This window comes from Eurosta solidaginis, chromosome 3, assembly GCF_040869045.1.
Source record: "Eurosta solidaginis isolate ZX-2024a chromosome 3, ASM4086904v1, whole genome shotgun sequence".
Lineage (NCBI taxonomy): Eukaryota > Metazoa > Arthropoda > Insecta > Diptera > Tephritidae > Eurosta > Eurosta solidaginis.
Window position 1 is genome coordinate 3,992,988 of NC_090321.1, and position 15,077 is coordinate 4,008,064.

Genomic DNA, 15,077 nt, shown 5'->3' on the forward strand with positions numbered 1-15,077 from the left:
CTTTCTGTAAAGCCGGCTCTACCGAAACTATGATTCGCCTGAATTTGTTTAACTTAACTGCTGAGTTAATATTGTCCATTGGAGCGTACATGCAGATTCGTACATACCCTGCAGTGAACCACCACACTAGTCACAAAAAGTATTAGTTCATAAATAGAACTCTCTGATTGATATTCAACTAGGCCGAAAACCCCAAACGCGTGCTACTTAATAAGTAAAGCTTTGGCGTATCCAGAGGTGGTAAAATCTCAGTAGAAAAATTCGCTATATCTTGCACCAGTGTTTCAACCCATGACCTCTTCCATGTTAGTTCAATGTTTGCCCACAATCTTGGGTGGAACTTTAATTACTTTTACTTGAGATGTTTGAAATTTGACAATTGATTTGTCGTCTGTTAAAAAAAAAAACAGTTTCTTAAATTGGCGAAATGCAGATATCGAATTCATATTGGCTGTGGGGTAGTTTATAAATAGTTGATTTGACTGTTGAATATACATGATGCAATTGTATTTTTTACTCTATTTTATTTCATTATTAAGTAATATATGAACGTAACGATGCTGTTGGTTGGGCAATAATTATCGCAAAAGGTGCATAATAAATCTTAAAATAAATTTTTTATTTTAACTTTAATGATATACTTAGCTTGTTATGCAAGTCGCTCTTTACTTTCAAATACAAAAAAGTTGCATTAGTTGCTTTGAAAAGTGAAGTATTTTGCCCCGCTAGATTTCCACACACGATATTTGTGCAACTCCTAGTGGCACTTTAAAAATGAAGTAACTAAGTCAGCGCTTGGGCGAGCGTTAAATTATAAAAGCTTCATCAAAAAGATATTATCAGCTCTAAGCTCAATGAACTCCAAGCATCTCGCAGAGTCGCATTTAAACTTTATATGACTCTAAATTAAACTCGCATTCAAACCCCTGCGCCACTACTTGCAGAGGAATACTTCAGGTTTCTCGTAGATGAAAATGTTTTATCAGACATTTGATTCAATTTTATTATGATTACTCATGTAATTTTTAGATTTTTCTAAACTAGGGCATATGAGACATTAGTCCCAAAGGACCGCAATGTACTTCATTCCAGCTCTCTGTGGTCACACTCACTTCTGGACGGGACTTGAAATCTCTTGAGTGTCGAAATGGAGACTATACATTTTGATCGATATTTTTCAACACTTGCTCAACCGGTAAATCACACCAATATCTAGGCCTATTGAAACAAAAGTACATATGATCAGTTAATATATCCATATTATTTAATTTACATAAAAACAAAGACACATTGAATATGAAAAAAAAAATTTTTATAAAATTGGACAAACGTAATCCCATATTTTGACGTGCCAAATGCCTTAGTGCTTGCAATTTTTTTATACTCAGCATGCTTTGCAGACAGAGTATATATCAACTTTAATTGGATAACGGTTGGTTGTACAGGTATAAAGGAATCGAGATAGATATAGACTTACATATGTATATCTCAATCATCAGTATCGAAAAAAATCTGATTGAGCCATGTCCGTCCGTCCTTCCGTACCTTAACACGATAACTTGAGTAAATATTAAGATATCTTCACCAAATTTGGTACACGAGCTTGTCTGGACCCAGAATAGATTGTTCAACACCAATGAACGAAATCGGATGATAACTAATGCACCTTAGTAACTAATAAACCTAGAATGTTGAAATTTGACATGTGGACTGATATTGAGACTCTTGATAACAATTTTTTTAAATAGGCGTGGCACCGCTCACTTGTGATAAAATAAATTTTACAAATATTATTAATCATAAATCAAAAATCGTTAAACCTATCGCAACAAAATTCGGCAGAGAGGTTCCTTTACTATAAGGAATGCTTTGAAGAAAAATTTACGAAATCGGTTAAGGACGACGCCCACTTTTATATAAAAGATTTTTAAAAGGGTCGTGGACGAATAAAATAAGCTATATCTTTGCAAAAAAGAGCTTTATAACAATGGTATCTCATTTCCCAAGTGGATTTATAACAATAAATAGGAAAAACTTCAAATTTTTAAAAATGGGCGTGGCACCGCCGCTTTTATGACTAAGCAATTTTCTATGTTTCGGGAGCCATAACTCGAAGAAAAATTAACATCTCGTAATGAAATAGTGTACACATATTTTGCCTATAGCAGAAAATATTTCTAGTAAAAATGGACGGGATCGGTTAAAGACCACGGCAACTTAGATATAAAACAAGTTTAAAAGGGTCGTAGACTAGAATAAGAAGTTAAACTTAGCAAAAAATAGTTTTGAATCAATGATATTTCACTTAGCAAGTTTTACTGTAAGAGGAAATGGGGAGACATTTTTCTTTTAAACGGGCGGTGCCACGTGTAATGTAGAAAAGTAATTTATCTGAAGTGAAATGTACAATTGAAGCACACGCTGAGTATATAGTGCTCGGTTACACCCGAACTTAGACACCTTTACTTGTTTTTTTTTTTTTGCATTTACAATAGTAACTGCAATAATGTATCGCTAGGTTCGTGCGCAAACGTGCTAAGTCCATTTTATTAAGTTTTCATGGGGGACAAAAAACCGCCTAAATTTGCTTCCTGTTAAAATTTCTGAATCTAAAAATTAAATTTTCTTATTCAATTCGTTTTGTTCAAATACCACTAATCAATCGGCATATTCCAAAATAAATTCATTGCAAAGTTATGAGCACTTCTGGGGCTCGACACATTTTCTTAATTCAATTTTGTTTTTTTAATGTTGACTTATCACATTTTCTTTAAAGAATTTTTTCATTCATTTTTATACTTAACTTGTTGACATGAATATTATGACTTTGATTAGATAAAATTCGTACGTAATGGCACAAAGGCATCAAGATAGATATAGACTTCCTTGTTTGGAAATTATCAGCATCGAAAAAGATTGTGATTGAGAAATGTCCATCCGTCCGTCCTTTACCACGATAAGCTGAGCAAAATTCAAATATCCTCACCGAATTTGGTACGCTGGCTTATATCTACCCCAAATAAATTGGTATTGAAAAAAGGCGAAATCGGACCACAACCACACCCACTTTTCCATTTCGTAAATTTCGAATTTCTTTCCAAAAAAAAACAATAAAGTAAGAAGAAATTTTAAAAATTCTTAAGCTATAAACAAAAACCCGGCGAAGTTGGTGGCCACGCCCACTTAGAAAAAAGTTAATATCGAAATTTCGAAAAATGGAAAATATGCGATAATTCATAAACAAAAACCGACAAAACAATAAAATTGTATTTGTGGGTTGATTTTGTGACGAAAAATATAAATTTGGTAAAATTTAGCCAAAATAGGCGTGGCACCGCTCACATTTAGAAGAAGTAAATTAATAAGTTTTTCAAGTCGTTAGTTACAAGCCATTGAAGATATCAAAAGTAGCTCTTCTCGAAAAAAATGTATAAAAGTTAATCAAAACTGGTAAAAACAAAACTCAGAATGAGGAGATTTATGTTTTGCTACCTTCTTTTAAGGATCAACTAGTTTAAATACGAGCATGCTAGCAGAATTGGCAGAGGAAAAGTATAAACTCGTCAAAGGGCAAGCAAAATAAAGTGTGCATTTTCTTTTTGGAACAGTTCTTAAGTGGGTATTGTAACGAATTTTAGGAATTCTTCTGCTATAGTTCGAACCACTGAACTGTCGAATAAATAACTCAAGTATTCAAAATGTTCTTTTTACAACAATACTATGGTAGTAGTACACGCATATAACTAAAAGACAAACGTGAATATGACATACAGAAATGAGAATTAAATAAGCAACTGTTCGACAAAGCTGTTCATGAAAAGTCTATAAATAAACAAATGTAAGGCCCGATAACGTCAGAAGAGATTTTTCGCCGAGCTTATCTACCCCTTCGCGTCGTGCTCCTTTAAACTTTTCGTACAAATTGGCGGGACGGGGCCTACATGGTTTATGCTGACTCCGAACGGCATCTACAAGGCAGATGAATTTTCACTGAGAAGCTTTACGTAACAGAAATACACTCGGAGTGTTTTCCAAATCAATTCCGATGGGCGACACCGCTTAGAAAAACTTTTTTCTAAATTTGCAATGCTACTTTAACCCAGGATCTTCAGTGTGGTAGGCGGAGCACGCTGCCACCACACCATGGCGGTGGTGATGTTAAATGATGTATTTTTAGTTTTCCTATCTAACTGCATTCAAATCTCAATTTTCACAAAAAGTAGACTTAGCACGTTTGCTCGGGAAGGCAGCGATATGTACAATGTTATCATAAAACGGTAACTTGTAATTTATTGGTAAATCCATTAACGAAAACCTGTTCAACTAGCCACACTTGATTGATGTTCATTTGTGCTATTCATTCAAAGGCCGAAGGCATGGCATAGAAATAAATAAAATTAAAGAAAAACAACTTTTTTAAAAATAAGCTTTTATTTCTTTGGTTAATAAAATTAACTAAAAAGTAAACAATAAATTGACTCTAAAGAAATATAACACTTTATAAGTTCATTGTAAGCTTAAACGATAATTAGGCTTTTTCGTCTGCGACAAAAAAATTCTATATCGTACATAATTATATATTTTTAACATTAAAACTTTACACCTAAATTATTAAAGCTTACAGTTTATATCACAGTCCAAATTGTTCTAATAAAAAACGTGTTAAATTTTGATGGTATAATTAAGAACATTTAGGATCTCATTTTCTTGCTATCGCAATGTAACACGCTTTTATTAGAACAATTAGGACTGTGATATAAACTGTAAGCTTTAATAATTTAGGTGTAAAGTTTTAATGTTAAAAATATATAATTATGTACGATATAGAATTTTTTTGTCGCAGACGAAAAAGCCTAATTATCGTTTAAGCTTACAATGAACTTATAAAGTGTTATATTTCTTTAGAGTCAATTTATTGTTTACTTTTTAGTTAATTTTATTAACCAAAGAAATAAAAGCTTATTTTTAAAAAAGTTTTTTTTCTTTAATTTTATTTTTTACTTTTTAGTTCGTTTTATTAACAAGTAATATATATAAGCTTGTTCTTAGAAAAGCCTTTTTCTTAAATTTAATTTAAACATAAATTTTTTTTTTAATTTTTAGTAGGGTAAAATATTGTTTAAATTAGTTACCTAAACTTTACTTAGTTATTTGTAACGTTTCTCATTCTATCCATTTCTTTTAAGGCATCAACATTACAGGGTTTCTTCGAAGTCAACTTTGAACAGTCAAGTTCTTCGATTCGAATACCTGCTAAAGACCTAACTCGGCTTTTGACAGAGAGCACATATAAAATTGTGTCAAACAGTGTTAACTAACTTAAATCATATTTTATTCTTGGCCTATGTGGCGTTCAGTTTACAACTACTCATTGCAGATCTCTGCTCTGTGTGTTAAATCTGTTTTAAAATAATAGCCGTATTTTTTTTTACACGTAAACGTCTATACGCTTATAATTTATATGGACTGCTAAGCGCCAAACTTTAAATACACCTCTGAAGTTGCTGCGCATAAAATGTGTACTAATAAATTCCATTACGCATTATACGCAGATGTAACTGAAATATGTGTTTTTGTTTCACCCCCTACACTAATTCTATGTATTCTATGTGTGTCCACAATTCATCGCAACTGATTTAGCTATATTTTATACACAGGCATACAACAGAGGGTCGTGTCTCCGCTTTTCGGTACACGCTGTAGCTGTAGCTAGTTGTTTAACCACTGCCGTTAGATGGGTCTCCTAAGCATTATGTAAGCGAGGATAGGCGTTTTTTTTCACGCGCAAACGTAAACCTATACGCGTGTATAAAAAAACACGGCTAATATTCCAACTTTGGCTTAGCTAAAATTCCATCGCCAAAAATCTGTAAAACAAAATCAAGTGCGCAGAAAAGTATGCAACACTTACCGATGTTGTTTGCAAGGTTGCATTCCTTTGAGTGTTCGTTTTCACCATCTGGATTAACAAAGTCATGAGCCTGGGCATTCGCGCAATTTTAGTGATGTAAATTGCATGGCGCCAGCTCCAATGCGGTACCAGCTCAATGGTAGCTCATTGACGAAATGACTCGAAGCGAATTTTTGACGCTACTTAGTAGTGAGTGCGTAGTACATTTTACTTGCGCTATTGAGTGAAACGCTTTTGTGTGTCAGGCACGAGTTTGGTGTTATTGGCGCTACTGGCAATGATGACACTGAGCTGTTGACGGTAGCGCTGGTAGTTCAGATTTTGAATCAGAGAAAGAATTGATGACCCGTGTAAATTATTATGGCTTTGGCCGTGTAAATTATTATGGTGTATTTGTATATTTTAGATTTAATGCACAATTAATATGTGTGTGTTTGAGCGGCCCAATAATAACAGTAGTATTGCTAAAGTGCTGCTTAGTTGATGGAATGTCGCTAATTTCCTAGCGATGATCAGCAGATTGTCAATACTTCGTTCAACGGACGCGCGAAATTGCCACATCTGCTCAAATTTTCCAAGATTTTCCATTCTTGATTTAACTTAAGCTGTTATGCCAATATTTTTCAGCCAGTTTTTTTCAAATAGGTAATTTTTCCAAAAGCAAAATAAATTACAGAAAAGATTACAGAGTTAAACAGCCTTAAAAATTCAGCTATGTTGGTTATACACAGAAATACAACAGAGGGTTGTGTCTCCGCTTTTCGCAAGCGTTGAGATTCACCACGCGTGACACGCGTGATTCACCACGTCCAAATATCACAATCCACGGATAGGTACCGGCGGGTTTGTACGGGACTTAGGCTGTTATGCCAAAGTAAATACAAATCTTTGCCGATAACTGTGTTATCGATTAATTTATCGAATTCTAACAAAGTAATATTGCATTGTCATCGGAGTTATACATGTGTGCAAAATTTCAGCTCAATCGGACACCGGAAAGTGTATCAAATTTAACTTGCAAGATTCCATTACAGACAACAAAAGTGAAACTAAATAAAAGCTTATAAAAACGGAGAAAATTTTACATAACTTTACTACGATCGTGCATAACATAGTGTGAAATAGAGATTTCAAGAGCGTAATAAATATAAAGCATAACTATTAGAGCACGATATCACGTCTAACTCAAACCTTCAAATTAGATAGGTTAGGTTGAACTGGCCGGTCCATGAGGACCTCACATAGACTGAAAAAGTCCGTAGTGTTACCAGAAGTTTGTTTTAACGACCAAACTGAAAAACCCTATCAAAAACCAGGACCTATGTTATAAAATAACTCCGTCCTCTTGGCAAATAATAGAAGCTTCCTAGGATTTAAGCCACTTGCTGCTTCTAGATCTGACAACTGTATCACTCGTAATAGCTGGAGTCTTAGTCTGGCAAGCGCAGGGCAAGAACGTGCTCCATCGATTCCTCCTCCTGCCCGCACTTCCTACATCTGCTATCACTGACCAAGCCCAATTTAAAGCATGTGATGCCAGAAGGCAGTGTCCAGTCAGAATACCCGTCATGAGTCTACATTTTTCTCTCTTTTTAATGATAGAAGCAACTTTGTTAGTCTAAGTTTGTAAGACCTGCACATAATCTTCGACACTTTACAGCCCCGCGCTTGAATCCACGCCTTTCCTGCTTCGTCGATCATGTGCACCTCTCGCCTTCGCTTAATTTCGCCCAGTCTAATTGGGACGTCTACGGGCAAGCTTCAAGGAATGCGCCCTTTTTAGCTAATTCATCCGTTTTTTCATTCCCATCTATTCCCATATGCCCTGGGACCCAATATAGATGTATGTTTCTCCCTGTCCCGATTCTCTCCAGGGACTGCTTACACTCTAACACGCATTTAGATGCTGTGTTATGCGAGATTATTTCCTTAATTGCTGTTTGACTGTCAATATAAAAGTTAACACGATTGCAGCTTGGCATATTTTCTTCCAGGGTTTCTACTGCTTTGATTACGGCTACTATTTCCGCTTGGAAAACGCTACAGTAATCCGGCAGCCTGTAGGATCTGTTTATTTCCGGATCAGCACAGTATACCGCAGACCCTTCTCCTTCCACTACTTTGGAACCATCTGTGTACACATGTGTCGCCTCGTCCGCCATTTGAGCACCCTTGCGCCAACCATCCACCTCTATTGTGACCTTAAGATCGCCCTCGAAACGCAGATATGGAATCAGGTAGTCTGTTCGTCTTGTGATTGATGACGCTATACTACTATGGCCGTATGGGCGGTGCTCAAGCTGCCTCGAGGCACCGAGCCTGGTTGCAGTTGGTAACGCTATGTTCTTTGCTACAGGTCTACAGGTGGAATGTGCAGAATGGCATCCAGTGCAGCTGTCGGGGTTGTTTTGAGGGCTCCCGTAATGCTAAGAATTTATAGTCTGTATACCCCCTCTAATTTTTTGAGGTAGGTTGCTTTTGTGTGGCTTTCCACCAAACAAGAACTCCATAGTATAGGATAGGGCTTACAATCGCTGTAAAAATCCAATGAGAAAGAGAGGGCGATAAGCCACACGTACACCCCAGCATTCTTTTACATGCATAAACTGCCGTTGAAGCCTTCTTCACCCTCTCCTCCACGTTGAGCTTCCATGACAGCTTACTGTCTAGGATGATTCCTAGATACTTTGTGCAAGGTTTCTCCTGTAGGGTCACCCCTCCTAACTTAGGCCTGATCCAATTTGGGACCTTGTACCTTTTTGTAAACAAAACCATATACGTCTTATTCGCCTTGACTTTCAACCCGACATTTGATGCCCAGGTATGAATATCCCGAAGCGCCCGATCCATCAAAGAGCTAATCGTTGAAAGGCACTTTCCACTTATGACAATTGCAACGTCATCCGCGTAAGCCGTAAGTTTTACGGGTCCCTCATCAAATCGCCTGACCAGTTGGTTGATGACCAGCGTCCACAGCAGAGGTGATAGCACCCCTCCCTGCGGCGTTCCCCTGTCCACTGATTTCGTGGCCTCGTACAATCCCCATTGTGATGTAATCTTCCTGCAATTTAACATGCAGCCGATCCATCTGGTTAAGGCTGGATGTACTTTAATGTAATTAAGACCATCCATAATCGCCCATTTAGAGACATTATTGAAAGCCCCGGCAATGTCTAAGAAGACTCCTACAGCATATTCCTTATATTCCAGGGCTTTCTCTACGCTTATTACCACCCTATGCAATGCGGTGTCTACCGACTTACCTTTGGTGTACGCATGTTGTGTTGTGGAGAGCAGCTTTTCATCCACGTTGGACTTTATGTACTCATCTATCAGCCTCTCAAAGGTTTTGAGCAGAAATGATGTTAAGCTAATGGGTCTATAATAGGCCGGGTCGATTTGTGGGGAGGCAAAAAAATCGCCCATTGCTCTGTGAAAATCATATTCTAGGGATCAAAATAAGAAACTTTGCCGAAGGAACCATACCTCTAAAACGAATTCTGATGTCCCCCCCTTTGGGTCGTAGGGGCAAATTTTGAAAAATCCCACTTTGAAATGCCTATGTTTTTTCTTTTTGGAGTTTATTTTTCTCTTTAGAAATTTATTTAGTCAGAACATATGGAAATGAAAAAATGAATTTAACTTAGTAATAGAAAAGAAATTTAAAAAAATTATTAGAAATTAGCGTTTTTACAACCCCCTTTTAAAACCAAGGCATCACTGTGATGCATTTGCATGTCGTAAATATAGTTGTGTGGGTTTTTTATTCAACCGTCGACCCAAAGGGGGGGACATCAGAATTCGTTTTAGAGGTACGGTTCCTTCGGCAAAGTTTCTTATTTTGATCCCTAGAATACGATTTTCACAGAGCAATGAGCAATTTTTAAATCGACCCGCCCTAGTCTATAATCTTTGGCATACACGTGACCGATCTTTCCCGCCTTTGGTAGGAAAGCTACACGAGCAGTTCTCCAAGAGTGCGGTACATGATTCAGTCTTATGCACCCATCGAATATTATTTTAAGCCATTCCACGACCGCCCTACTTGAGACTTGTAGCATGGCCGGGAATATACCATCTGGGCCCGGCGATTTAAACTTAGAAACCTGCCCACTCGATCTTGGTATCGGCCACTAAGCCCGGCACTACCCGCTCCATGATCGACGTGTGAGTGCTGTCTGCTGGCTCTTCTAAACCATCTCCCGATGGGAAATGTGTATCGAGAAGCACCTCAAGGGATTCCTCACTATTACGTGACCATTCCCCGTTCTCTTTCTTTATTAGTCCCTGGACTATATTTCCCTTTGCTAGGACTTTTCTCAACCGTGCTGTTTCGCAGGATCACTCTATGTCCGTACAGAAACTTTTCGATGAGATTCTCTTTGCCCTGGAAAATTCACGCTTGTAGATCCTCAGTAGATCCCTGTACTCGTCCCGACACGCTCCGTTTTCCGCGGTCTTTGCTAGTTTAAACATTTTACCTGTATTCATAGAATACTCAGCTCATTGCTCCACCATGGCGGCTTTGCTTTTCCTCTGAATCTTCTTAGAAGACAAGCTTCGTTATACGCAGTCATAAGCGTCCTAGTTAGGAATTCATTATACTCCTCCAGTTCTTCCACATTGGCAACCTCTTTGGGTAGTCCCAGTTTCGTTTCTACCTGTTTCTGGGATTTAGTCCAGTTTGTTGACCTAGAGTTTCTAAAGGTTCCTCCCTTCTCTACCTTCTTTACGGGGATGCTGAAGCTGATATACGCATGGTCGGAGAAGGATGGTCTATCAAGAACCATCCAATCATACCTTGATATATCACGTGCGGAGCTCAGTGTAATATCCAAAACATTGCTGGATGTTGTACCAATGAATGTAGGGACATTTCCCCTGTTGGCTATCTGCAAATTGGTTTGCAGGATGTAACAAAATAGAGATTCGCCTCTCTCGTTCGTATCTGATCCTCCCCACGCCTTGTGGTGCGCATTTGCATCCGCGCCTATGAACAACCACCCTTTACACCCTTCGTCCTGTACTAGCCTCTTGCACTCCATCGGTGGAACCTCCGCAGCATGGGCATGTAGCAGGATGCCAGGATAAGTGCCTGCTTATTCATTTGCTCAACGGCCACCACTACGACGTCCTCAGTAGTGTAATTAGGCAGCATTTATGAATGCAGCTGTTTCCTTACGCTTACTACACCTCGCACCCGTCCTTCCGTTTGCGCATAGTAAACGCCAAATCCGCGCGCGCTAAGTCCAGAAACCTTTCCTCCCGATGAGAGCCACAGCTTCTGGATCAGCGCCTCGTCAAACGAACCATTCTCAAGGGTTAGGAGGAGTTCGCTAGACGCCACTTTACTGTGTTTGAGGTTTATCTGTAGGACTCGCAGCACCATTAGGCTGTTTATCCCCCTCCAGCACCTTCGTCGTGACGTCGTCGTCCTCCCCTTGCCCTTTTGGTTTAGAGTGTTCGAAGCCCCCTTCAGCCTATTGTAACTGTTGTGCCAGGTGTTCCTCTGTGAGACTCACAGCACCATCTGGCTGTTGGTCCTCTTCTAACACCTTCGTGGTGACGTCGGCTACCTCCACCTGTCTTTTTTCCCTTAGGCTTTGAGGTCCTTTTCGGCTTCTCCCACTTCCAAATTAGATAACTTTCACTAAAATATTCAAAAAATGTTTTACGAAATTCAAAAGTAGTTATTTGCTTTGGTATAACCTTCATTGTATGCGATCTACTGGCTTCAATAAGCTGAATATATCTTAATTTTTATCATTAGGGGTTATGCCGTCCTAAGTAGCTTCCTTGTGTGTGCCAATCAAGGGTCTAATAGACAATGGTTGCGCGGCCATGCTGAAGAGAAGGGTGCAACCGGCTGTCTAGCTTGGACTAAACGGGTTGGTGGGTGGGACTTCAATGTTCTTTATGTTGGGAGCATACAAATTGTACGAACGATGGAACAGGCATACAATCGCTATCCCCGCCATAACATCCATCCCTGCCACAAACTACCTGTGTGAGTACCGTGAAAGTTCAGCGTCCGACATCACACCAACGGTTGTCTGTAGTACTGGTTTTCAGCATAAAAAGTGCATCTAAGCTACTCGCTACTGTGGTGTTCTTAGTTTTGCAATAAATTGGCCGATTTACTTATTTTATGATAAATATATTCGGAGCCATTGTTTACTATAAGATTTACAATGTTCGAGGCGCTTGCCAAACCACTGCCGTAGAGCGCCCGGCTTATAAAATTTACAAAAACAAGTAAGGAAGACTAAGTTCGGGTGTAACCGAACATTACATACCCAGCTGAGAGCTTTGGAGACAAAATAAGAGAAAATCATCATGTACGAAAATGAACCTAGGGTAACCCTGGAATGTGCTTGTATGACATGGGTTTCAAATGGAAGGTATTAAAGAGTATTTTAAAAGGGAGTAGTGGGCCATAGTTCTATAGGTGGACCCCTTTTCGAGATATCGCCATAAAGGTGGACCAGGGGTGACTCTATAATGGGTTTGTACGATATGGCTATCAAATTAAAGGTATTAATGAGGGTTTTAAAAGGGAGTGAACCTTGGTTGTATATGGGAAGGCGTTTTCGAGATATCGGGCCAGGGTGACCCAGAACATCATCTTTCGAGTACCGCTAATTTATTTATATATGTAATACCACGAACAGTATTCCTGTCATGATTCCAAGGGCTTTGGGTTTCGCCAGAACTGCAGAAATTTTTCATTATCTTCTACTTAATATAGTAGATGTCACGCCCATTTTACAAAGTTTTTTCTAAACTTATATTTTGCCTCAAAAACCCAATCCAATCACCATGTTTCATCCCTTTTTTCGTATTTGGTATAGAATTATGGCATTTTTTTTATTTTTCGAAATTTTCGATATCGACAAAATGGGCGTGGTCATAGTCGGATTTCGCCCATTTTTAATACCAAGATAAAGTGAGTTTAGATAAGTACGTGAACTAAGTTTAGTAAAGATATATCGATTTTTGGTCAAGTTATCGTGTTAACGGCCGAGCGGAAGAACAGACGGTCGACTGTGTATAAAAACTGGGCGTGGCTTCAACCCATTTTCACAGAAAGCAGTTAGTGTTATAGAAGCTATGCCCTTACCAAATTTCACAAGGATTGTTAAATTTTTGTTCGACTTATGGCATTAAATGTATTCTAGACAAATTAAATGAAAAAGGGCGGAGCCACGCCCATTTTGAAATGTTCTTTTATTTTTGTATTTTGTTGCACCATATCATTATTACTGGGGTTGAATGTTGACATAATTTACTTATATACTGTAAAGATATTAAATTTTTTGTTAAAATTTGACTTTTAAAATTATTTTTTTTAAAAGGTGAGCGTGTTCGTTATCCGATTTTGCTAATTTTTATTTAGCACATATACAGTAATAGTAGTAACGTTCCTGCCAAATTTCAACATGATATCTTCAACGACTGCCAAATTACAAAACTTGCAAAACTTTTAAAATACCTTCTTTTAAAAGTGGGCGGTGCCACGCCCAATGTCCAAAATTTTACTAATTTTGTATTCTGTGTCATAAGGTTAACCCACCTACCAAGTTGCATCGCTTTATCCGTCCTTGGCAGTTTTTCGGTTTTTCGGTTTTAAATAGCGATCGGAGATGTGTGCCCAGGAACATAAGTACCAAATTTCATCAAGATACCTCAGAATTTACTCAAGTTATCGTGTTTACGGACGGACGGACAGACGGACATTGCTAAATAAATTTCTGTTTTCGCCCCGATCATTTTGATATATAGAAGTCTATATCCATCTAGATTAGTTTATGCCGTTACAGGGTACGGTTATGCGAACAAAATAAATATACTCTGTGAGCTCTGCTCAGCTGAGTATAAAAAGTTGAGCGTGTACCCTTCGTCAAAAATTTCAATAGCTGATAAGAAAATATTTCTTTATTTATTATTTCCACCAAATCAACAAGTAGCAATATCAACTGAATTCTTTAAAGTTATTATTGCGTAATCATTAAGATGTTTTTCTTAAATTAATTATATTTTTGCTTATTTGTAATTATTCTTCCCAACAGGAACCTCGCTTCACCAATCAAAACTTTTTACACAGGCAAAAATGTGTTCATTACCGGCGCCACCGGATTCGTGGGCGTTACTATTGTCGAAAAATTACTACGCGATATACCAGAAATTGGCACAATCTACTTACTAATGCGTCCCAAAAAAGGCAAAACTGTGGCGCAACGCCTGGAAGAGATACGCAATAATTCGGTTTTTGATAAGTTCAAAGAACTCAAACTCGACGAGAAGCGTTTTGAAAAGATCGTGCCCATTGAAGGTGATGTGGGTCAAGATCATTTGGGCATTTCTGAAACTGAACGACAAGTGCTGATCAATAATGTGCATGTGGTTTTTCACTCAGCAGCCACATTGGATTTCTTTCAATCGCTCAAAGAAACAACAAACATAAATTTGCTTGGCACAAGACGTGTGGTGGAGTTGTGTAAGCAGTTGACTAAATTGGAGGTGTGTGAATGGTGATGGGCATTGTTTTTAATTTAAAGTTTCTACAAAATTATTCCATCTTCAAATATTTTTTTTTTGATAGCTTTAAATTTTTTCGTTATTAATTTCAAATTTTTTATCGCATTTTAATATATTTGTTTCTTATTTTGTTACTATAAATTCTTTATGTTTTTTTAAAATCCCGTACGTTATTCCATTAGGCTCTTGTGCATGTCTCTAGCGCTTATGTCAACTCTTACATCACTGAAGTTGAAGAAAAACTTTACCCCGCTCCAGATGATCCGGAAAAAGTTATACAGTTAGCGGAAACGCTTAGCGATGAGGCACTCAAGGAGTTGGAGCCTAAGTAAGTAAAAATTATTTTTTTATTGAAACTTCTTTGCATAACCTCTTTTGATTTGCATGAATGAAAGGAGGAGCTCCATTGGCTCTTGCAACCATAAATGTTAACACGTTTTCAAAAATGTCGATTTTGTTATTTGGAATTCTCTGAAAATTTTCGAGTATGCAATTTCAGTCTAACTCTTTCAAAATTTGCATTGATTTTTTACTTTTTTTTTCGAAATGTGTTTAAAATTTTGTTCCATATAAAAGTAATATTCACACTTTGTATGGAAGAAAATCTAAAACACTCTTGGAAAAAAAT

The 15,077-nt window shown here is 37.8% G+C and overlaps 1 protein-coding gene across 1 annotated transcript in view; it reads left to right on the forward strand.

The window, feature by feature from the left end:
- LOC137243135 (putative fatty acyl-CoA reductase CG8306) overlaps window positions 1–15,077 on the forward strand; it is a 31,306-nt gene that overhangs the window by 6,620 nt on the left and 9,609 nt on the right. Inside the window, exons 3-4 of the mRNA XM_067770454.1 lie at window positions 13,981–14,431; window positions 14,632–14,777. Coding sequence (XP_067626555.1) covers window positions 13,981–14,431; window positions 14,632–14,777 — 597 coding nt within the window. The remainder of the gene's footprint in view (window positions 1–13,980; window positions 14,432–14,631; window positions 14,778–15,077) is intronic.